This window comes from Pseudophryne corroboree, chromosome 5 (genome assembly GCF_028390025.1).
Source record: "Pseudophryne corroboree isolate aPseCor3 chromosome 5, aPseCor3.hap2, whole genome shotgun sequence".
Lineage (NCBI taxonomy): Eukaryota > Metazoa > Chordata > Amphibia > Anura > Myobatrachidae > Pseudophryne > Pseudophryne corroboree.
This window is the reverse complement of record NC_086448.1, coordinates 120,303,391-120,328,632: the sequence shown is the minus strand read 5'-3', so window position 1 is coordinate 120,328,632 and position 25,242 is coordinate 120,303,391. Positions and strand designations below refer to the sequence as shown.

The 25,242-nt window shown below is 44.3% G+C and overlaps 1 protein-coding gene across 2 annotated transcripts in view; it reads right to left on the bottom strand.

The window, feature by feature from the left end:
- Positions 1–7,089: 7,089 nt before the first annotated feature.
- The window catches only part of GPR158 (G protein-coupled receptor 158), a 490,037-nt gene continuing 471,884 nt past the window's right edge, over positions 7,090–25,242 (bottom strand). The window contains exons 10-12 of one of the 2 annotated variants that reach the window (XM_063921634.1): positions 16,356–16,502; positions 15,139–15,213; positions 7,090–13,151 (exon numbers count right to left, since the gene is read on the bottom strand). In XM_063921634.1, the coding sequence (XP_063777704.1) occupies positions 11,346–13,151; positions 15,139–15,213; positions 16,356–16,502 (2,028 nt within the window). In that variant the 3' untranslated portion in view covers positions 7,090–11,345. The remainder of the gene's footprint in view (positions 13,152–15,138; positions 15,214–16,355; positions 16,503–25,242) is intronic. The other variant, XM_063921635.1, reaches the window with a different exon arrangement.

The window sequence follows — 25,242 nt, the reverse complement described above, 5'->3', positions numbered from 1 at the left end:
AAAGCCAGTCTGGCCAGGTTCCGGATAAAGATAAGGGCCCTGTACAAGGAGGTCTGGGCGCTGAGGAAGTAGAAGGGGAAGCTCTGTCGATGTACCCTGCAGGTCTGAGACCCAATGCCATCTGGGCCACCCTGGACTGACTAGAAGTAGTATTCCTCCTTCTTGTTTTAACTTCCACAGGACTCTGAGCAGGAGTGACACTGGTGGGAACACGTAGGGCAGCTGAAAGTTCCATGGAATTGCTAGTGCGTCCACGAACACTCCTTGAGAATCCCTGGTCCTTGATCCGAAGACCGGAACCTTGTGATTGTGTCGAGACGCCATCAGGTCTACATCTGGCAGGCCCCACTTGTCCACTAGGAGTTGAAATACTTCCAGATGAAGACTCCACTCTCCGGCGTGCACGTCCTAGTGACTTAGGAAGTTCACTTCCCAATTTAGGACGCCCGGAATGAACACTGCCGGTATTGCTGGCAGATGGCGTTTTGCCCAACGAAGGATTTTTGACACTTTTATCATAGCCATGCGGCATCTAGTGCCGCCTTGATGGTTTATGTATGCCACCATGGTAGCATTGTCTGACCGTACTTGAACCGGCCTGTTCTGTACCAGAGGCAGGGCGAGAGTCACTGCATTGAACAACACCCGCAACTCCAGAATGTTTATTGGTAGGAGTGATTCCTCCTTGGTCCATCGAGCCTGAAAAGAGTGTTGCTCCAACACCGCACCCCATCCCATCAGACTGGCGTCCATTGTGAGCAGGACCCAGTCGGGGATCCAGAAGGGATGGCCCCTGCTCAATTGCTGATCCTGTAGCCACCAGGTCAGCGACAGATGACAACGTGATCATGTGAGATCTGATCCGATGATGTAAGCTGTCCCACTTGGAAAGATTTAACCTTTGCAGAGGTAGGGAATGAAATTGAGCATACTTTACCATGTTGAATGCCGACACCATCAGTACTTGCATCGCCGAGTGTGTCAACACTCTGCGGCTACAAAGGAAGCATCTTATCCTGTCCTGAAGTTTCAGGACTTTTTCTGGAGACAGAATCAGTCGCTGACTGTATGTGACCAGGAGTGCCCCCCAGGTACACCATGCTCGGAGCTGGTACCAGCAAGGATTTCTTCCAATTGATTAGCTACCCGTGGGCTTGTAAGAAGCTTACCGTCAGTTGCAGATGACTGAGGAGGACATCGTGGGAGTTTGCCAGAATCAGCATGTCGTCCAGATACGGCGGGATTCTGACTCCCTGGCGACGGAGATATGCCGTAATTACGGCCATGACCTTGGTGAAGATCCGAGGAGCCGTAGCCAGTCCAAATGGTAGAGCCTTGAACTGATAGTGGAGGTTGCCAATAGCAAACTGCAGATACTGCTGATGCGACATGGCAATACGTATATGCAGGTATGCATCCTGTATACCCAGGAATACCATTTAGTCTCCGGGTTCAGCAGCCAGTACAATTGAGTGAAAGTGTTTCCATACAGAACTTGGACACTCTCACAAACTTGTTCAGTGATTTGAGGTTGAGTTTAAGCCGGAAAGACCCATTGGGTTTTGGAACTAGAAACAGGGTCGAGGAATAACCTCTGCCTCTGTTCAGGAGGGAACTCACAACCTTTTGCAGAGCTTGCGCCTTTAACGGATCTGAAGGGATAACCATGGTGCAAAACTGGCGAGGGTGGCGTATCTTGAATGAGACTGCATACCCATGAGAGACAACTTTCCTCACTCTGAAGTGGTCTTTAACTAGACCTGGGTGAACTGGAGAAGTCAGCCTCCCACCCTGGGGAGGCCCGCCCCGTCATGCGGCAGGCTTGTCTTGTTTAGAAGCAGGCTGACGGACCACCCAGGACTGTTTGCCTTGGGCTTTGTGGTTTTGGGAGCACAAGACTGTCTCGGGTACAGTATGTCTGACTTTTTGCTTTCCCTTGAGGCCGAAAGGAACGAAAAGTGGTACCTTTTGCCTTCTGTGCAGAAGAATTAGTATTTGGGAAAAAAAGCAGTCCTAGCAGCTGCTAACTCAGACACAATTTTATTAGGGTCTTCCCCAAACAAAATGTCCCCCTTAAAGGTCTTTTTGGAGTCTAGGTCCACCTTCTATGACCTCAACCACAAAATACGGCGAGCCAGGACAAACGTAGTCGACGCCTTGACTACCAACACACCCGCCTTAGAGGACGCGGCGGTGATAATGTGAGACAGGTATTGTCTGCCATTGTCAGATACTGTATATAGTGCAATAGTGGGTCTATGTACAGCACCTGTAAGGGAGTAAATAGACTTCAGGCATCCCTCCACATGCTTATCTGTCAGTTCCTTCAGTGAAGTGACAGTGGTGACAGGCAGAGTGGATGACACCACCAGGCGGGTGACATGAGAATCCACCGGTGGTAGATTTTACCACTTGTTACATAACTCTGCAGGGAGAGGATAGCGAGCCAAGGCCCGTTTAGACAGAGGGAATTTCTTCCCTGGATTAGACCAGGGTTCCTGCCTGATGTCCACCAAATGGTCAGAATGGGGTAATAGATTTTTAACCACCTTCTGCCGTTTAAACATATCAGTTTTCATAGCCACAGTAGTGGAATCCTCATCATCAGTGATTTGTAGGATTTGCTTAATAGCAGGGACATCAATTTGCAATGGAGAATCCTCATCAGAAACATCTGATTCAGTGTCTGACAGGACAGTATTCTCCCCCTCCTCTTCAGCTGAAACATCTGAAAGGTTTGTGGATTGTGAGGAGGAAGCAGTCTGCTTAGATGACCCAGAGACACGGAAGTGACCTGGAGTAGGTTTGTGTCTGACCAAGGATTGATTTAACTGCTGCAATTGGTTAGACAAATTTTCCACCCAAAGCGGATTAACCATAGGGACACTTTGTGGCTGTAGTGGCACAGATGGTCACATAGAGGGCGTAAGGTGTTCCACCAGAGTACCTAGTAGATTTGTGAATGTAGGCCAGGGTGGCTCCTGATTGGTTACAGGAGCATTGGACTGACTGGGAGATGTATGACACACAGTACACAGACCATCATACAAAACTTCCCCCTCTAGTAAATCCTTGACACATGCTCTGCATGATGCAGGAGTGTCCACAGACTTACTACCCTTCTTGTTAGACATTGTACACTGATGTAACAACAGAGCGGTTTAGTACGATAATGCCAGAGTACAATACCCGCGAATAAATCCATTAGTATGTGACTGAATACACAGTACACAACACCTGCAAATAAATCCGGTATTATGAGTACACAGTAGAATAAACGTATTGGGTAAATACTGTGACGCACTATATATATATATATATATATATATATATATATATATATGACCCAGACGCACCTAGTCCCTTAGGGTACAGAATATCGTGATAGATATATCTGGGAAACACTGAAAGTACAGTGAAGTACACACAGCAGATACAGGCACACACAGTCACAGCAATGCAGATAATTACTATTGACAATATAATGGCACTGGACTAGTATATGTGTGTATATATATATATATATATATATATATATATATAACACAGCGCGGCCCTAGACCAGAGGTATATATGAGAATACTCGTAAAATATATCCTGTAATAGGTACACTCTTTCTTAACTAATGCTGTCTGTATGAAGACATGTAGAATACTCAAGTGTTTGTAAAGTTAAAGCACTGTATACAGGTGGCTTTACAAGGGAGACCTTGCCCTGCAGTCCCGGAGACCAGCTGCAGCTATGCTTCGAAGATGGCACCCAGCATCTCAGTCAGGGAGTGAGGGAAAGTGTGAGGCAGCTCCAGGGTGGGAAAATCTGCAGTAGATGGTGCCCTCGGCCGGGAAAAGGGCTACAGGTCAAGCGCCGGCTCCCCTATGCTGGTCCTCACCGCCGGTACTATGGAGTCTTATTAAAATGGGTGTTAGTACACCTGACCTGTACTCCTATGCCCTGGCGGTCTAGTGGGATCCCTGCTCGGTGACAGTGTCCATGCCAGCATCGCGGTCTGTCTCCCTAGACCGCGAAAGGAACGCGATTTAATGGTGGGTCACGTCTGGGGGACCCTTTTACCTCCTCCCCATAGCAGCCACGCGAACCAAGAGAGTGCCTGCAACTGTGTGCCTAAAGCCAGAGCTTCTCCACTGCAAGTACCAGGGAACAGTCAGCGGGAGTATGCGACGCCGCTTGGGAGGTGATGGAGCTGCAGCATAGAATGTCACACTGACATATCGGCGCTGCAGCCCTTGAAGTCTTCTTAGAAAGCATTTCAGGGCTTCCCAGTGCAGCCTCCCTGTTAAGTGACCTGATGCTGCAGGCACCAACTCAAAACTGAGCTCCAGGGCTTGGAGGCGGGCTTTATAGAGGGGGCCCCAATGCATCCTGGGACAGCCAAAAAGCTTTAGCCTGATGGTGCCTCTGGATCAAGATCCACTCTACACCCTGATGTTTCCCTGTGGAACACAATGTACTCTGCTGCAGAAATAAAGCTACTTTGCACTTTGCACCTGGACAAACCATGGGCCTAATTCAGACCTGATCATAGCAGCAAATGTGTTAACAGATGGGCAAAACCATGGGCCTAATTCAGACCTGGTCGCACGCAGGCGTTTTTTTGCACTGCTGCGACCAGGTAATCGCCGCCTACAGGGGAGGGAGTAATCGCTGTGTGCAGGGGTGCGAACGGCTGTGCAGTGAGCTGCACAAACAAAAGTTTGGGCACTTTCTGCACAGCCCAGGACTTACTCAGCCGCTGCGACGATCCCGGCCATTGCTGATGTCAGGAATCCTCCTCCCAAACGGCTGGGCATGCCTGCGTTTTTACGGACACTCCCTGGAAAAGGTGAGTTGCTGCCCACGAATGCCTTCTGCCTGTCAATCTTCTTGTGATCACCGGCAAGAATGCTTTCTTCGCTAGGTCTGTCGCTGCCCTCCGATCCCTTTCACCGGCGTCCGATGCGCCTGTGCATTACGGGTCATACGCATGCGCTGTTCAGACCCGATCGCACGGCTGAGAAAAGAGGCAGCGTGCGGTCGGATCTGAGAGAGTTAGATTTGGTTGGTTTTTTTTGTTTCTGTGCAGGGTAAATACTGGCTGCTTTATTTTTACACTGCAATTTAGATTTCAGTTTGAACACACCCCACCCAAATCTAACTCTCTCTCTGCACGTTATATCTGCCCCCCCTGCAGTGCACATAGGGCCTAGTTCAGACCTGATTGCTGCTGTTTGTTTTCTCACAGCGGGCGATTAGGTCTGAACTGCGCCGGCACCGCAGTGTGCCGGCACATGCCAGAGAAGCGATGGGCATCTCTGCCCAGCGAACGCCTCTGCCTGATTGACAGGCAGAGGCGTTCGGTGGGCGGGAGGGGGCGGATGCGGTCCGGGCAATGCAGGAGTGCCTGGACCATGCGGGGGCGGCCGCGGCGGCTGCATGACGTCACACGCAGCCACTACGACCCAGAGAGCGACAAGTAGCTCCCTGCAGCATGCAAGAGCTGCACTGGTAGGGAGCTACTCTTCAGGTACAAAAAGCATCACCGCCGTGCGATGCTTTTGTACCTGTGTGGCAGGAGGAGGGACAGACATGCGGGGCGGACTAGCCCTGTGCTGGGCGTCCCCCCGCATGTCAGGGTGGCTGATCGTAGCCGTGCAAGCTACAATCAGGTCTGAATTAGGCCCATGGTTTTGCCTATCTGCTAACAGATTTGCTGCTACGATCAGGTCTGAGTTAGGCCCCATATTGAAATGCAAGGGGGGAGGGTGGGGGGGGGGCACAAATGCTTTTTTTTTTTCATGCAGGGTAAATACTGGCAGCTTTGTAGCCCACAATTTGCTGGACAGCTTTATTTTCTCACTGCAAATTATATTTCAGTTTGGACACACTCCTCTCACATTAAACCTCTTTTGTGCTGATTCTGAGTCAAATGAATCCTAGAGTGTGCGTGTTCATGTGTTTAAGGCAGACTAGATAGGCCAAGTGGTTCTTATCTGCCGTCAAATTCTATGTTTCTTTGTTAAGGTACAGTATTTGCATAAACTTACAGGCGTGCAACCGGCAAAAGACACACATACGGATGGGATCAGAAGGATTTACTGACAATCGGGATGCCGGCTGTCACTATACCGACAACGACATCCCGATCGTCAGTAAGCCAGCAGCGGGGTGAGCGCAAAGAGACTCTTTGCGGGGGTGTCGTAGACACCCACAAGTGGGAATAGCTCCTATTAGCCGGGATTCCAGCTTGCGGCATTGTCAGAGGTCGGGATCCCGGCTTCAGTATCCCGGCGTCGGCAACTCAACTGCATACCGTACGGATGCCGCTGCTTCCAACTCAGAATTAGGTTCTCTAATTCTCTCCCACCTGCAGTTCAGCATGGTTTGTTCAGGTGCCAAGTTAAAGTACCTCTTTTTTGCTTTGATGTCAACTCAGAATGAACCCCAGTATCTCATGTTGCGTGTAGTATGAGGGATAAAAGATAAGCTCTTTGCTATATACTGTACACTGCGCAATTAAAGTTCTGCTTGAACAGGAAAGTAAATACATTTACTTTAAAAACAAATAATATGTCAATAACATTTTAAAAGTCAGTTGATAAAACACAAATCAGTTTCTTTACAAATGTGTTTTATTGCATTTATTATAATATTTACATGCTGTGAGACATCACAACATAAGTCTATCAAATTATTTTTCTTTTTTCTTTGAACGGTGGATACTGTACCATTATATAATATATTATTAGTAACACAGATTAGGGTGACATTTCTTACAGTTCATTGATTATGCATAAGTTTCCTAGGGCATTACTAAAAGTCAGAAGGCAGTGTTTCATTGGTCCTATATACCATTTACATGCAGAAACCTAGGCAACAAAACTAAACTACTGTAAGATTTTATGCAAATAATGATATTGAGAATGACTGAATATACTTTTACTGCATATAATATGAAGTAAAAAAGAAAAAAATATATATAGCTTATACTGAAACAATTGTATGAATTATAGACACAAACAGTGAAGAGGTTGATGCATGCATTCAGAGGACAACTTAGCAAGTGTTTGAAAAAAATTGCCATTTACCACTAAGGACAATTATTATTCTTAAACTTTATTGACATACAGTACTACTAAGATATCACTTTGCGCTTTACATGGAATGTTTTTAATCTTTTATATCAGTCCCTGCCCCAGTGGTGCTTACAATCTAAATTCTCTGCCACACAAATACGAACCTAAGAAAATGTTTGTGGACTGTGGGAGGGAAGTAGAGCACTGGGAGAAAACACACACAAACACACATAGAACATGTAAACTCCACACAGATATGGCTCAGGTCAGTGTGGAACCTTTGACCCTAGCACTTTGAGGCATTAATGCTAACCATAATTGAAAGTGTTCATTTTGTTTACTTAACTGATAGACTGTATTTTCAGAAATGTTGATGTAGCCCAGGGATTCTCAACGACAATCTCAAGCATGGGCGGATTAAGGGAGGGGCAACAAGGGCGGCCATCCCAGGGGCCCCCACACACTAGGAGTCCTCACACATTGCATAGCTCTCAGCTGTCCCGATTTCCCACCTGCGGGCTGCAGTGTCCTGCGTCAGGGGGGGAGGATGGGGAGGATGCTCTTGAGTCTGACACCACTACTTTGCATGTGCCCGTCATTACAAACTGTCAGCTCCAGGAGAGGCTGGGGACTGACCCGCAGCTCTGAAAGTGCTGGACAAGCCCCAAGCATGATGAAAACGGGGGTGCAGGAGGCCATGCCCCATTGTTGTCACATCACACACCCATGCTCAGGCACGCTGTTTCTCTGCAATAGTGGCGGCCCCCACAACCTCGGATGCCCTAGGCCCCCACCTGCCTTAATCCGGCCCTAATCTAAAGTACTGTACCCTAACAGGTCAGAGTGGACCAAGTAAAATACTGTAGATTAACTCAGGGGCGTAGCCAGAACTTTGTGGGCCCCATAGCAACATTCTGAAGGTCCCCCAGGTCCCAATGCTTCTAGAGAGACACTTCTCTGCAGCAATTGTTCATTTTATGCCCTATTATAGTGCCCTAGTTCATATTCTGTACCATAGTAGAGCCTTATTTAATATTATTCCCCATAGTAGTGCCCTAGTTTCTTTTATGAATCGTAGTAGTGCTTAAGTTCACCCTATGTCACATTTCAGAGCTGCCAGTACACATTATGCCTCACAGTACCTCACATTATGATATATAGTGCCCCCCCGTTCATATTGTGCCTCATTACAGTGCCCTGGTTCATATTATATAACAGGGGTGGGGAACCTGCTGCCCTCCAGCTTGTGTTGAACTACACATCCCACCATGCCCTGCAGCAGTTTTATCATGGCCAAATAGCAAAACTGTAGCAGGGCATACTGGTATGTATAGTTTAAGAACAGCTGCAGGGCCAAAGGTTCCCCATCCCTGTTATATAACATTAAAATGTCCTCCAGTTCATTTTATACCACACTACAATGAGCAGGTCCAGGGGCATACCTAGATATATTGCAGGCCCCAAGGAAAAAGTTTGAAAGAACCCCTACATACCACCCAATGGCGAAAAATGTATATAACACATGTATTTGTGACAGGGAAAGTGGGCCCCTCTAGGCTCTGGGCCCCATAGCAGCTGCACTGCCTGCACCTATGGTAGCTACGCCCTTGGATTAAATCACTTCTGCATGATTAAAGAAATCCTGAAAACATAACCTGTTGTGGGTATTTAAGGATTAAAGTTAAAAACCCTTGGTGTGGCAAACACTACTTCTACGAGTACATTAGCTAGGAAATTGATTCAATTTAAAAGTTAATTTTTGTGCTTTTTTTCACAGATATTAGGATAGATATTAGGATTTCAGTAAATTACAGTGTGGTATATGAGAGACTGATACAATAATGAATTTGAACAGGAGACAAAGCAATTTAGCAACAACTCGTATTAAGAAAGATAATTACTTAGAGGTTTATTTACTAAGCATTATCATGTGTATGGCCAAAATTTCGGCCATAAACACGATAAGAGGAGCCAAGTTTTAGAGACCTACGCTTAGTAAATAAACCCCTCAGTGGCTGATATACAGTAGGTTGCAAAAAATACATTAGGGACTTGTCTAGTTAAGACTGCTGCAGAATGAGAGGATGGCACTTAAATCTCATATGCTCCACCAATAGAAAATCATTATACAGTAACCTCACTCCTTCCTATATACCCACCAGATAAATCTCTATAGGGCTCATGTAGAGCTGGATGTAATCATCTTTTTTAGTGTGCAAAATACACATACTGTAAATGTGCTGCACATAGACACATAAAAATGTCTCTTTCTCTGTATTTAGATTCTGTGGCATTTTGTGCTTTGGACTGCTTATGGTTAGCCAGGCCACAACAAAAGTGCATATGCATTTTCCGAGGGCATATAGTGTGCCAGTGTTTGGCCACTGGGGCAAAACATACCCGGTTGATGATGACAAGTATAATATTTCCATTCATCACATGGAATAAAAGATTTCCATTTGATTTTTAAAAGGAAAGACAACGGATGTTTGTATTATAAATTGAAAGTGATTAATACTTCTATTCAGATTTGCATCAGTATTTAATTGTAGATTGCATGGTAAATGCAACTTCTATATTAATCAACAACACTGTAAATAATGTTCCATTAAAGTACTATATTGTGTAAAAATTGTGTTCTGTAACTAGCATTTACTACTAACACTGTCAAGTCGCATCTCCTAGAGTAAACCAGGCCCATAAGCTTCTGTGTTATGCTAGCGTCAGCCTGGCCTATATAATACTGTTTTCTTTTTGCACAAAACTGGTGCAGATGCTACCTTTACAGAGCTTGACCCATTTTGCGATGCACTGAACTTTGAAACTGCGCAAAATGCATATTTCTCTGGTGCATTCTGGTGCAATATGCTTCCCACTGTACATCATCCGTTATGTGTTCAGTAGTTACTGTATGACTAATAGCTACTGTTTGCCTCCAGATCATCGGTCTCAGTTTAAAGGCATGGTTGTATATACAGTACAATAAAGACAAAGGTATTGAACAGATATAAACGAGCAGAGAGTTAGAAGTGAATGTTAGATGGAGTCTAATTAAAAAAGGGAACAATGCTAATCAAGTAACAATAAAACTACAATTTGTGAGTATTTATTATACAGAGATCAATGTCTTGCAATGTAAAGGAAAAATATGTTGATCTCATGATATTGTCAGTTAGAATATTCTTCAGTTGGTTAGGGGCAGGGCTGGTATCTAGATTAGAGTAAATATCTCAAGTACACAGACATATGTCTTTGGGTGACACTGACAATAGCAAAAATATTATTCTTATCAAAATGCAAATAAAGAGCATGCAGCAGGCTTTGGATTGCTGAGAACATCCATGCTGAACAAACTAACATAATGGATGTACTTCATGTGCATAATGTCACCCACATTATTCAACTGTTACCATTAAAAAGTGCAATCATTTCCATCACTAAGGTTCAACATTCATGTGATTTTTCCCATGAGATTAAATGAGAAAAAATGAATAGTGCACATATTTTAGGTAGACCCAATAAATATGACCTACATTAAGGTAAGGTAAAATAAGGTACAGTAATGGGGTCTACATCTGACCAAGACACAATAGCATAATTATGAATAAAATAGTTGAAACTGCAAACAATGAATAAGTTGTCCTCTGAGCAACAAAAAAATTAATTTATAAGAAGGACCATTTGATTTCTACTAAATCTAAGGCTCTAAACACTAAATATACAGTATATATTTCTATATGTAAATAAGCTGAACAGGTACTGTAACATTCCTTTTGTTAAAAATAAGAAAACCCTGAATAAACAGTATCAAACTAGAGTACTGAATAAAATACCGAGGTGAACAAGAAAATTAATAAATAAATAAAATCACAATATAAACCACATCAAACAAAAATAGTTGTCATACAATAGGTGGCTTCCAAAGCCAAGTGAAAAGTTACAGAAACTCTATAAACATAAGTTATAGTAGGTATTTTGGTTGCAATATCAATACAATATCTGCAAACTTGCATAAATGTTTTGTGTCACAATATATCAAAGTTATCTTCAAATATTATACAATCTGGAATGCTTTAACATGGGAGACAACCGTGTACAAGAAACATATACACTAATAAGAAAATGAGAGCAGTCAGTTTATAAAACGTATTTTTGGGGATGCATTAAGTTAGAAGTGGTATTAGGTTTAAATATGACAAGTGATATATCCCATCAACTGTTTCTTTCTCGCTTAGAGTTTTTCATTAAAACTGGAGGTCTACTATTTTGACATCTTTATTTTTCATCACTGTTATCATGATAGTCCCAGGGACAAATGTCCACCATATTTGAATTTTGCACTACCTTGTTATTTTTACTGTCAGATACTTCAGTATCTTGTTCTGATTGAGAAGTAGATAGACTTTCCCAAGGGCACACTTCTACTAGTTTGCATTTATCTATGCCATGTTGGTTTGAGGTACTTTTGCCTTTGTTTACTGATACCGCCAACATATTGTCTCCAACCGTGGAGCAAACTTCTGCACTTTTTGACTTATCCATCTTAACAATCAAACTTTTTGGATCCAAGTCTTTTTCATGGCCTTTGTTTCGATCTGTATCCTTCTCAGTAGCATCATCTTTTTTTGCAGATGCTGCTATACTTTTTATTGACATTTCTGTTGCCATCTTTTTAAAAGGAGATTTTGGCATGTCTTTAGGAGATAAGGGGCTTAAAGAAGAGCTGGTAGGTGAAGCTTTACTTCTGTTTACACTTAATGTATCCTGCGATTCAAAATCCCATGGACATATTTCTGCCTGAAGAGCTAAAGTGTGTGGCACATTGTTATTGGAATTATAGTGGCCATCTGGTGGTGGTAATTTTCCCTCAATGACAGGAGGATTTATTTTGTGCTCTTTTTCTTGTGAACTAGAAGCAGTTTGTTTTATTATCACCCCTTGATCTGTCTTTCCGGGATCAATGGGTTGAGGTTTATTTGCTCTTTCATCTCTACTGGTCTGTTCATGGTTGTCCTTTTCATTAAAGTCAGATCTACCTAGGCTCTTCTGCTTTGATTGATGGTGTCCTTGTTCAGTTGTCTTTGATCGATTGTGGGATTTGCTCTTAGAACGTGATGTGTGATTCTTTTCAGAGTCCAAGGGAGCAATCGAAACATGTTTCTGAACTTTGCTTTCAGAAGGCACAGCAGTGGGTGTAAGATCGTACATTTCCCAAGGACATACTTCTTCTATATCAAATTTGTCTTTAAACCCAAGGGCACCTGTTGCTTTTTCAGCATCCCCCAACATCAAGTTAATTGGCTGTTGCTTCATTATTCCGATTTTGTGGACTTTTAGAGGGTCCTCAACAGGGCTTGATGTTCTATGCTGTTGTTCTATATTGTCCTCTTTGTCTGAACAAGGAGCAGATTTCTGACCTCCCTTGTCAATTGAGTCTACTCTTTGATATTTATTAGGATCTTCTAAACTTTTGGTCTTTTCACTTAGCCCTAGGCTTTTATCTTTAGAGTTAGCAATGACACTAAGTGACTTTTGTAAAACCGACAAACTAGGGTGCAACGGTTTCTTATCCAGGCTGAGATTGTGAGCACTCGCAGACTTGCAGACCAAGAGTAGTGATTCAGCAGACACGGCTTCCAGGTTTTCAGCCTCCTGGTGACCAGGCTTTTTGCCATTCACAGAGTTCCTTATGGAATTTTCACAAATATCAATATTTTCTGTAGAAATTCCATTAGGTTTCTCGCTCTGTGACCTTAAATGATCATACGTGCTATGGGACTTTTTCAGTGAAAATGTTCTATGTTTTGAGTCTTCTTTTGATTTTGTATTATGTGCATTTGAATCCTGGTGATTTTTTTTTGTGTTAGTAGTGTTATTTTTTTGATGACTATGATCTGCACCTTCTTTATCTTCCCGAGAGCACTGCCTGCTGACTGACTCTGGGATTTCTGTTATCCGTCTCATAATTGACCGCCCCAGTCCTTTTTTAGAACACCTCTTTTTCTGAAGGTGTGGATTATTTGCAATCATCTTTTTCCGCTTGTAAATCTCCAACTGCGTATATAGTTTCTTCAACTCATCCTGCAATTGGGCACAGAAAAAATATATTGAATGACAAAGTAGACACCATTTTTTATCAAATTAAAATAAGTTTTCAAATGAAATCAATTTAAAATATTAGGCTAAACTCTCTGAAAAGAATATTCTGAAAATATAACATGATATTTTCTGTCTGTAGCAAGAATTCCAGTATTGAAATCCTTTTTTCCTGAATATTCTGTTTAGGTTGAGTCTGGTCACCAGAGTTTCTGTTTTTATTTTTACAGGAGGAGGTGACATGGTACAAGGATGAACTGAATTGAAGGAGGGATCCAGCTTAGGGGGTGATTCAGACCTGATAGCTGATGTGCGACTATTCGCACCCTGGATGAGGCTGGCTACATCTGTATAATTTTTGGGCAGTACAGATGGTGTAATGGTTAGCCTCACAGCACTGAGGTCTAGGGTTCAATTCCCACCATGGCCCTAACTGTTTGGAGTTTGTATATTCTCCCCGTACTTGCATGGCTTCCCTCCGGGTGCTCCAGTTTCCTCCTACAATCCAAAAATAATATACTGATAGGTAAATTGTCTCCCAACAAAATTAACCCTAGTGTGAATTATGTGTGAATGTACATATGGTAGGGAACATAAATTGTAAACCCCTAACAGTTTCCATTTTCCTGATCTCCTGGCTATTGCACAGATGGATTCATTACTGACTCTTCACATTTGGAAAGATCTACAAGTGGTCTGGAAAACATGATCTGTTAGTGGTCCTGAGGACTGAGTTTGAGTAACACTTGTCTAGTACATTCTACTAGAAGCTGATTCATTGTTATGGGCAACTTCTCCAATTGTCTGCTGTAGAAGTATTGATATATCTCTCCCAAGGTATTAGCAATGTGTGCCAATTACGCTATTTGCGAAGTGGGGAATACAGTATGAGAATGTTAGGAAAGCCTGTCGGAAAAGATGTGTAAATAACTTCAGAAAATATCTCAGGAGTACCATAGTTATGGCAATCTTGTATGTACCTGTAGTATGTAATACATCTGTAATATCAGTGTGTCACAATAATTTAGTATTCATTATGAGTTTGCTATTTGAAGAGTTATGATTGGGTGAATGACAATTGCATCTACATTTTAGTTCCTGTAGAAACTGCACTTGGGGCCTAATTCAAGGTTGATTGCAAAAGCAAAATCTCCCCATCCCCCCTTCCTCCGCAGTGCACATGGTTTTGCCCATTACAGGAAAATTTTGTCTTTGCGATCAACCTTGAATTAGGCCCTTTGTCTTTAGTAACTTTGCCAAGACACAAAAACACCTGTGTGAAGCATATTCCACCTACTAAATAAGGACAATGAATTGTTTCATTATTGTAACATGAATTGTCTAAACTTCAATTCATATTTACATTTTGGAATTTTCTTAAAATATTTGTATAATAAATAATGCATGCACTACTTCTGTTATATCATTGTGTGTACAGTGTTGGAATTCTACTACTAATCTGTGCATTCACATACTTTTAGTGCGGTCTACGATACAGTAGTGTGAAAAACACAATAAAAGGACAAGAAAGCTGTGACACCGACATAAGATCGTGTTCAAGAAATAACATGAAGGGCCTGATTTAGAGCTTGACGCGAGTATGTATTTGTGGTGTAAGTATACAACTTTCCATACTGCACATGTGCACCAGAATGCGTATATTTAAATTTGTTATTTGTATTTAAGACTAGTGGCCTCTTATGTGTGGAGAGTTAGAACGAGGCAGAGTTCAGTTCAGTACAGTGAAAGCATCATTACACATGATGTAGGAAAATTACATGTTTTGATTTGGACTGAGATCAACACAGACAATTTTTGCAACAGAATTTGTATGCCTACGTTCAGACCACAACGCGCTTCCATCTTTAAATGAGGCCCTGAGTACATATGTAACAATGGTTGGCCAATAAGGCTTGTAACAATGTTTCATTATGTGAGTGTGCAAGTGATACATAGTGCATTCTCTGCTCACTTGAGTATGTCTGCCCCCAACACTGCTAGCACAACCACTGCTGCTAGATCGGCCCTGGTCAGTTTCATCATGTGTCTGCAATGAAAAACCAAACTGACATGGCTCATGTACCAATCGGATCATTACATCTATTGGGGTAGCTATAATGGCCTGTATGTGCTTGTTGTCTCCTGTAATAAGGGACTCAAGCTCTACATAGGTCATTTACAGTAGGTCACATGTTCACTAAAGATCCAAATATATTTTATCTTTTTTTCTTACACAATACCTTCATGGACACACAGCCTAAGAAGCATAAAAGTATCTTCTTTGAATTATTATTTTATTTTTATTTTTTATTTAAATTTTTCATCTATTGACCTTTTTTCATTTACTTTCATTATTTTTAAGTCTACATTTAGCAGCATTCACTTTATTAGCAAGGGATGGATGGGATGCCAGTTTTCATGTGACCCATGCCAGAATCCTGATACCACCCAGGAAACTGACGCCAAAGATGAGTATTGGGGAGACTTTTAGGGTTAGGGCCGGGAGAGTGGGTGTGGGGGGTGGGTAGGGTTAGGCACAAGGGAAGGTTAGGGTTAGGCACTAGGAGGCGTTAGCCCTAGCCGCCACCCCTTGACGGTTAGCCCTAGCCATCACCACTGTAGGGTTAGGGTAGGGGAGTGGGGGTAAAAATACTTACCTCCTCCACCGTCGGGATCTTCAATGTTGGTATTCCGGTGTTGGTCATGTGACAGCCGGCATTCTGACCACTGGGATAGCATACCGAACCTTCCATTACTAACATACAGTATTACATACTAAAGGCCTAGCCAATTAAATTGGAACTGCTTACTTTGTTCATCTTTGGAAGAGCTGGAAAATCATTTCATTGATTATTGAAAGTTGAAAGTTCCTTTGCATTGAAGTGCATGATTTAAAGATTCAAAAAAAATAAAAAATCTATATTGTAAACAAATAATGGTTTCTTGCACCATCTATTCTATATACTACTTCTCTTCACTTGCTTAAATTAATTTATGCAGCATTAAAGTGTCCCTTCAAATGGTTTGAAAATGTTGCCAGCTGTTGCTAAGCATAAAGGACAATACACTTATATTACAGAAGAGACCTACTCTTACTGTATGTCTGATTTCTTTCCTGTCCTTTGGGAATCGGCTATGTGAGCTGTGAGAAGAGATGAATATATCGCACAGGAAATAAAATAGTCTCACCCTTATATCCTCTGGGTCCAAGCTGTGTTCACTCCATGCCGATGTGATACTGCTATTTAGGTAGGATCCAGATCTGCCCATGTCTAGTTCATCTTCGTAGGCCTCAGCAGCGATGTCATCTCTTGGGTTGTTATGTGAGTGTGAAAACTAAGAGGAAAAAAATATATAAGTCATTACATTGTAACCTTTGTGTGCTTTACAGAACGGGTAGTCGTTGGAGATAAACAGCATAAACTATGAAAATCCAAATATGAATATGGATATTGACATACAGTATGTGTTAAGATATGGTGCACTCTGTACCTGTCTCCTTCTGTGTACCAGTCAATGGGTGCATCCCGTAGTGTTAGACCTCTAGTGTCAGGAGTCACTCGGAGGTGGAGATATATGAAGTAGTTCCTGTTCCCCCATCTCAGAGAGAGTGAGGAGAGTGTGACACACACAGAGACTGAGAGACAGAATCCTGGTGTACAAGTGTGCAGAGCTGAGACTGGTAGCAGATCTCAGCTACAGAGACTCACAGTGTTCCAGTGCATGCATCATCTTCTCTACAGTAGGAGTCAGACTGCATGGCTGTGCAGTCCTCCACGTTACCTGGTGTGATATATGGGCTCCTGATTACCACTATCAGTGTTACATTTGAGTCACCTGTGTTCATTAAATAAACCCACATTCATGTTTAAGTCAAAGTGTGTGGACTAACGTCACTGCACCAGATAGCCCAGAACACTCCACCAACAGTATGAAGTTCCTCAGTTTCTCCAAAATGTATTTTTGAGACCAGCACTGCAATTGGACTTCATTCAGCATTGTTGTTATGTTCTGATTAAACTGCTATAAAACTGGGACAATAGTAAATCAGCTGTTTATACTGTATGTGTTGCTCATCACAGGTGTTGCTCAACTCTCCAAGTTGAGTTATACACATTCCTCCTCCAAGGTTGAATAATTTAAACAGAGCTGAATGGTTTTGAGCTACTTCAGAATCTTTAGTTAGGGTACAGAGGTTTCTTAACCACATGCCTGGTGTTGTTGCATTAGATACCCAAGCCAGGCCGGGCTTCCCCTGACGTGGGCACTTGTGATGCGACCAGTCAGAAACACCCCCTGGTCGGCTGCTAGGAGATAATCTATAGTTTACTATGCAATGGGTTTACAGATTGGCCAGGATTTTGGCATTTTACAGATGTCTTCATTTGGTTGATTTACTGAGCGAGGAAAAATGAAAAACTGCAGCCAAAACCCGCAAAACACCAACACAATTTTTTACAGTTGAAAGAATATAAAACATGAAGCTCAGATGGCTGAGGGCTATGAACATCGAGACCAGGTGATCTGATTCTGCATCTTCGGGTGCAGCACTCGGATCACAGATGCTCGCAGGTGCTGCTGTGCAGTAGCGTACATCTCTGAATCAGGCCCAAAGTCCACGAGGACATATGATACTTGGGGAGGAAGCCCTAATAGTTTTATGAGTAATAGGATTTCTGTAAGCGATTTACTAAGACGAGAGGAAAAGCCATGGGGCGTTAGCAGTGCCTCTTTCTGTTAGAAATTACGTTTCTTAAGTGAATGCGCTAAAGTAGATACTGCACATGATCTTATGAAATAGAGAATAGATCACAATATTCAATACCGTATAGTCAGGGGCACCAGAATGATTTGAGGTTTGGTGGGGCACCGAAAAAATTACATATTGTCGTTCCCTCAATATCCCCAACCCCCCCTCCCACAGCCCAAAGTGTGTGATAGAGCTTACCCCCAGGGTGCCCACAGTGCCGGCTCTTCTCAGATGCATTACTGGTAGGAGGCGTGGCCATGCTGTGCATGCTGGGATATCTCCACCTCCTCCCAGTAATGCATCTGTGAAAAGCCGGCTAGACAGGAGATAATGGGTATAGCATGCTGCGGCAGCTTATAGCACATTTTTTTAAGGAGAAGTCACCGTGGGGATCTGGGGTAAGCGCTCCTCCTCCCCAGCGACTGCGCCACTCTCATATTTTGGAGGGGCATGCTGCCCCCTTGACTCTTCCCCTGTTCCGATGCCTCTGCGTATAGTTACATTTTTTCACCTGGAATATAAGGCTTATGTAATTACTAATGAGAAAGGAATGTAGACTCATAAGGGTATATTTGACTTCAGATGACAGGATCCCATGGGAGAGAGTATCCGGTGAGTAGGTGTCAGGGAGATGTCTTTTTAGGGACAACATTTGGAGTTACCTGTGATATCCCCATGGGCACAAATACCGCTGTGATTACTGAAGATGATGAAACAGTATGCAGATGCACTGTGCCTATATGGAGTAGCAAACCTGTCTTCTATGTAAGAAGGTGGGGTGGTAGTAAAAGGAGCGCTTGTTAAAATGCTGTCCCAGACTGGCAATCCCCATTATTGTAACCAGCGCTGTAGAAATATGGCAGTACATATCTCCCATAGGCTGTCAGGACGTGTTTCAAGCATACCAAAGTCTGGGGCAGATGTATTAACCTGGAAAAGGCAAAAGGAAGTGATAAACCAATGATATGTGCCAGATGATAAATGCACCAGCCAATAAGATCCTGTTAATTTACATATTGGAGCCGATTGGCTGGTGCCTTTATCACCTTGCACATATCACTGGTTTATTACTTCCTTATGCCTTCTCCAGGTTAATTAATCTGTCCCTCTGTTATCATCATGTGGAGTTGGTGCCACCGGGACACGGGCACCGCCATCTTGCCTGAGATAAACTGACTGCTGTACTACCAATCCTAGTTCTGCACATGACTCCAGTGACCCATCAGCAGCCAGGGTGCCCTATATATTCAAATGCCTATCCCAAGCATGTTTAAATTGCTCGACAGTCTTAGCGTCTACCACCTCTGATGGGAGGCTATTCCACTTATCCACTACCCTTTCTGTAAAGTAATTTTTCCTTAAATTTCCCCTGAACCTTCCCCCCTCCAGTCTTAGTGTATGTCCTCGAGTTCTAATACTTCTCTTCCTTTGAAGAATGTTTCCCTCCTGAACTTTGTTAAGACCCTTGATATATTTGAAAGTTTCTATCATGTCCCCCCTTTCCCTTCTCTCCTCCAAACTATACATGTTAAGATCTTTTAGCCTTTCCGGGTAAGTTTTGTGATGTAGGCCATGCACCATTTAGTTGCCCTTTTTTGTATACTCTCTAATGTACTGTATTTATATCCTTCTGGAGATATGGTCTCCAGAACTTGGCACAGTATTCCAGATGGGGCCGTACCAATGACCTATACAGTGGCATTATCACTTCTTTTTTCCTGCTACTGATTCCTATCCCTATGCAACCAAGCATCTGACTTGCCTTTCTCAATGCTTTGTTGCATTGCTTTACTGCCTTCAAGTCACTTGAAATAGTGACTCCTAAATCCCTTTCCTCATCAGTAGTTTCCATTATAGTACCCTTGATACTATATTTAGCCTTTGGGTTTTTGAGACCCAAGTGTATGATTTTGCATTTTTAAGCATTAAATTGTAGTTGCCACGTTCTTGACCATTTCTCAAGCCTACCTAGGTCATCAATCATTTGTTTTACCCCTCCCGGTGTGTCTACCCTGTTGCATATCTTTGTATCATCTACAAAAAGGCATACCTTCCCTTCAATACCATTTGCAATGTCACCAACAAAGATATTAAAGAGAACTGGACCAAGTACAGATCCCTGGGGTACTCCACTGGTAACATTTCCCTCCATAGATTGCACTTCATTAACTACAACTGTCTGTTTCCTATCCAGCAACCAGGTTCTTATCCATTTAACTGTTTTGTAATCCACCCCGACGCTTTCAAGTTTATTTAGCAGTCTGCGATGTGGGACAGTGTCAAATGCCCTACTAAAGTCTAGATATGCTACATCTGTTAGGTCCAGTCTGAGGTTTCCAGAATTTGGAGTCACAGTTCAGTGGGCTCCATCGGCTGCTGTGATTCTTTAAGTGCTAGCCATTACTTCTGAGCGCTTTCCACGGTCTCCTGTGTGTTCCTGAGCCTCTTTCAGCACTACTACTGAGCGCCCTCTCAGTTTACAGTGCTTTCCTGTTGTGCTGCTAGTATTACTGAGCCCTCCCTCCAGTCTCTGTGAGACCCTGTGAAACTCCAAGCGCTGATCATTACTAGTGAGGTCCTTCTCAGTCTCCAGTGTATTCATGTTTTGTTCCAAGTATCAACTATTATTACTGAGTGTCTCTCACAGTCTCACGTGTGTTCCTGTTTTCTTCTAAGTATCAGCTATTATTATTACTGAGTGTCTCTCACAGTCTCACGTGTGTTCCTGTTTTGCTCCAAGTATCAGTTATTACTACCAAGTGTCTATCTCAGTCTCCAGTGTGTTACTGTGGTGCTACAAATATCAGCTGTTACTACTGAGTGCCTCTTTACAGACTTCAGCACCAGTCATTACTGGTGAGCGCTCCTCGCAGGCTGAACTATCCTCTTGGGTCTCTACAGCATTAGTTCACTGCTGGCACTCTACACACAGTCCTGTATTCTAGTGCTACTGTTCTATCATGATACAGAGTGTTCTTTGAATACCATTTGGCTCCTGTGCGACAAGTAACTGTCAATCATCCTCTAAGTCTATCTATGTTTAATCTGTACCGGGCAATCTCCGTAGTCCACCGTCTTTATTATATTTACCAGTTCATACTGGTAATTTGTGACTATTACATCAACGACGGTACTACCGCCTGTGCAGCCAGTGCATTGAACAGGGGACCTGGTGAGTAGCATCATAGATGGTCCACAGCGCTGGCAGCTGTCAGACTGATGGTTGTCACCGGCTGCTTCTGGTGTAGGATTGTCTTGGGGCCCAGCTAGAGGGTGGGGCAAGCGTGGGAACTGAAAGCATGATTCGGCTCCTGGGCACTGGGTGGAAATGAGAGGATGTCTACAGCCTGCAGTCAGTGTCCATACTGTGTGCACTGCCCCAGAGCCGGCCCTAACCAATATGATGCCCTAGGCAAGATTTTGGCTGGTGCCCGCTAGCACCGCCGCTAGTTCTGCAGGAAATGCTTGGCATGAGTCAGCTGGCAGCTCTGCTAACGTCGGGCGCCTTTTGTTTATGAAAATGCATCTTATTTGCATCACTATGTGGCTAGGACGCACAAGCAGCTTTTGCTGATTAAAATTATATGCAGCATGCCTATATTCTGTGTGCGACTGCGGCTGTATCTGCATATGAAATGCTACATTACAGTGATTTCCAGGAATACACTGACATGTAGCATTTCATATGCAGATACAGCCGTAGTCACACACAGAATATAGGCATGCTGCATATCATTTTAATCAGCAACAGCTGCTGGTGCCCCTAAGCATACCAAAGCCCTAGGCATTTGCCTAGTTTGCCTATGCCTAAGGCCGGCTCTGCACTGCCCACCACCTGTACTGTGTGAACAATGGAGTGCAGGTCAGGTGCGGACCCAAGGACTAGATTCTAAATGGTGCTGGCCCAAAGTAGTGGTGTCTGGTCAATGACACTGGATGGGATGCTGATTACCACCTGCCGAGTGGCTGTGCATTACCAACCCCCCCCCCCTCCCCCCGGTTACCAGCAGCCGCTGTACAACGTGCAACCACAGACGATACCTGTTCCTCCCTTCCCTGCTGCCAGCGCCGCTCTTGGTGAGGATATATAGCCTAGAATCTCATTCTAGATTTATAGTTTACACTTCTGTCTTGCTTTTCTTGTGAATTTAAATATTTAGTTATTAAAAGGACTGGCATAATGAGCTTCATCAAAATGTCAGTATATACTAGTGTATTTTATTTTAAAATGTCTCTGTTGATTCACTTCCTAAGGGTTTTAATAGTACAGTCTGTATAGTCCCACATGGCCTTGCCAAAAATAATAATATTATCAATTCCAGCTGGACACTGCAATGCTCTCTGCATTATATGTCAGTCTCTGCCTGTGTCCATCAACCTCTGCTCATCACCCTCTGCCTCTCTCGTCACCCTCCGCCCATCACTTTCTGCCTGTCATCCTCTTCCTAGTGCCCTCTGCTCATCACCATCTGCCTCTCTCGTCACCCTCTGCCCATCACTTTCTGCCTGTCACCCTCTGCATCTGCCCATCACACTTTGCCTCTGCCTGTCACTCTCTTCTGATCACCCACTGCCTCTCATCGCTACCCTCAGCCCATCACCATCTGCTGGTTACCCTCTGCCTGCCGTCCTCCACCCATCACTTTCTGTCACCCTCCACCAATCACTTTCTGTCACCCTCTGCCTCCACCTGTCGCTCTTTGCTTATCACCTGCTGCCTCTCATTGTCACCCTCTGCCTGCAGCCCTGTCTTTGGAGTCTCTAGGCAGTGCAGCTGACATCAGATACTGGTGAGTATAAAGAGGGCACAGATAATGAACTCAGCATGGGCCTAGAAGGGAGGAGGCCCAATGCATAATTTTGCAACTGGGCCCACCACTCGCAGGTTCCGTCACTGTATTACATTGTCCACTCACAGTTCTGCCAGTATCAATAAACAAGTTCCAATTTTTATATGAGGGAAAACCTTATTAAATCACCTAGTTTTCATTATAGGGCCTCCAGCCATATAAAGACCTTGGGTCCTGTCTGAGGTCAGACAAGTCACAGATCCAGACAAGTTCTTGCGGACAGTGTAGAGCATGGCCGGATTAACAATGGGGCGGATGGAGCTGAAGCTCCAAGCCCCCCATTGAAAATAGGCCCACAGACCTCCCTGCAGTGCAGGCAGTAGCCAGTGCTGCCAGGAAAAAAAATTTCCTGTCAGCACATACATCAGCTCCCTCACCTCCGGCTGCCCATTCACCCCCACCCCAAACTGGTCAGCCTGTGTCCTGACCGCTTTGTGTTGCAAGGGGCGGGGCTTCGGACGGGCAAGGGGGCGGGACTTCGGACGGGCAAGGGGGCGGAGCCACGTAAATAGTTACGAGACAGCAGCCTCCTGTCAAGACCCTGCCCCTTTTTCATGAGGCATGTTATTGTTGGAAAGCTGCAGCAGGAAAGGTATGCTGCAGCAAAAGCAATTATGTTTTGATGGGCGAGGGGGCGGGGCTTCGGACGGGCAAGGGGGCGTGACTTCGGACGGGCAAGGGGGCGGAGCCACGTAAATAGTTACGAGACAGCAGCCTCCTGTCAAGACCCTGCCCCTCTTTCATGAGGCATGTTATTGTTGGAAAGCTGCAGCAAGAAAGGTATGCTGCAGCAAAAGCAATTATGTTTTGATGGGCGAAGGGGCGGGGCTTCGGATGGGCATGGGGCGGAGCCTCGGAGATATCTCCGAGGCTCCGAACCCACCAGAAGCCCCGCCCCCTTGTTCATCAAAACGTAAATGTTACGTAACAATAACATTGAAAGAGGGGAAGGGTCTTGACAGGAGGCTGCTGTCTTTTAGGAGAGCTGGGTCCCTGGATGTCAGAGCTGAGGGGGCATGCAAACCATGTGAGTAGCAGCCCACACCAGGCCCCGAGGTCTGCTATGTAAGTGGTGTCTATGTCAGTAAGTTTTGAAGGAGGAGGGGGAGGTAAGTAGTGTCAGTGTCAGTTGGTTTTGCGCGTGTGTGTGTGTGTGTGTGTGTGTGTGTGTGGGTGTCAGTAAGTAGTGTCAGTAAGTTTTGCATTGTGTCTGTGTCAGTAAGTTTTGCATTTTGTGTGTGTCTGTGTAAGTTTTGCGTTGTGTCGTGTGTGTGAGTCAGTCCTGCAAGTGTGGCAGTACGCTCCGGTATGGCGTACCATTAAGAATGTGTCCGCCAGTACGCCATACCCCCGCCACACTGTAAAACACCACCACCAAGCTCCTAGATCTTGCTCGGAGGCGCCGCCAGCACCTTCTTCCTTTTCCAGGAAAAGGACTGCTGGGAGCATGAAGGTGATGTCATCACAATCCCGCACCTGGCAGACTGGCAGAGAAAAAGTGACGATGGGGTGCCGGGCCACCGGTGTGTGGGTGGTATTCAGTATACCAGTTGTTGGGATCCCAGCGCACAGTATACCGGCGCCAGAATCCCGACAACCGGCATACCGACACCTTTTCTCCCTTTTGGGGGTCCACGAACCCCCTGGAGGGAGGATAGCGTGGCGCTTACGCTCGCCACTGAGCCCGCAAGGGTGAGCCCTTTGCGCTCACTTTGCTGTCGGGAAGCCTGCAGTCTGGATCCCGGCGCCGGTATGCTGGCCGCCGGGGACCCGGCCGCCGGCAACTCATACTACACCCCGGTGAGTAACTCTAATGGTCGGGACCCCTCCCCACAAGTACAATGAGGTGGCACTACCAAGTTTTGCTGGTGCAGTAAGATTTATTGATCCAGAATCTTACTAAATAAATCTTACTGCACCAGCAAGACTCGGGAGTGCTGCCTCATTGTACTCTGTCCACAGCTTGAAAAACCGAAGGAGGGCACTGGAGCAAATATTCACATCATAACAGGATGAGTGCTGGGTACACAGCTTATATATCATATTTTTTATTCTATAACAAGTGTCACATCCTGCTGTCCTTGTCTCTGTAGTCCGCAGGGACAGGGGGTGTCTGTGCCATGGATTCACATAATATATAACCACTTCACCTAGTGTCACATGGTTACATCCCTTAATGACATGTGACCACGCCCACGGCACGCAGGAACAGTACCACTGAGAAAAAAATGCTGTGTGCACCACAGGTGTCAGTAAGAAGTGTCTGTCAGTAAGTAGTGTTTGTGTCAGTACATTTTGCATGGTGTCTGTGTCAGTAAGTTTTGTGTGTGTCAGTAAGTAGCGTTTGTCAGTAGGTTGTGTAGTGTGTGTGTGTGTGTGTGTGTGTGTGTGTGTGTCAGTAAGTAGTGTCTGTCTGTAAGTGGTGGGTGTCTGTGTCAGTAATACCCCTTTCACACCGCAAAAATAACCTGGTATA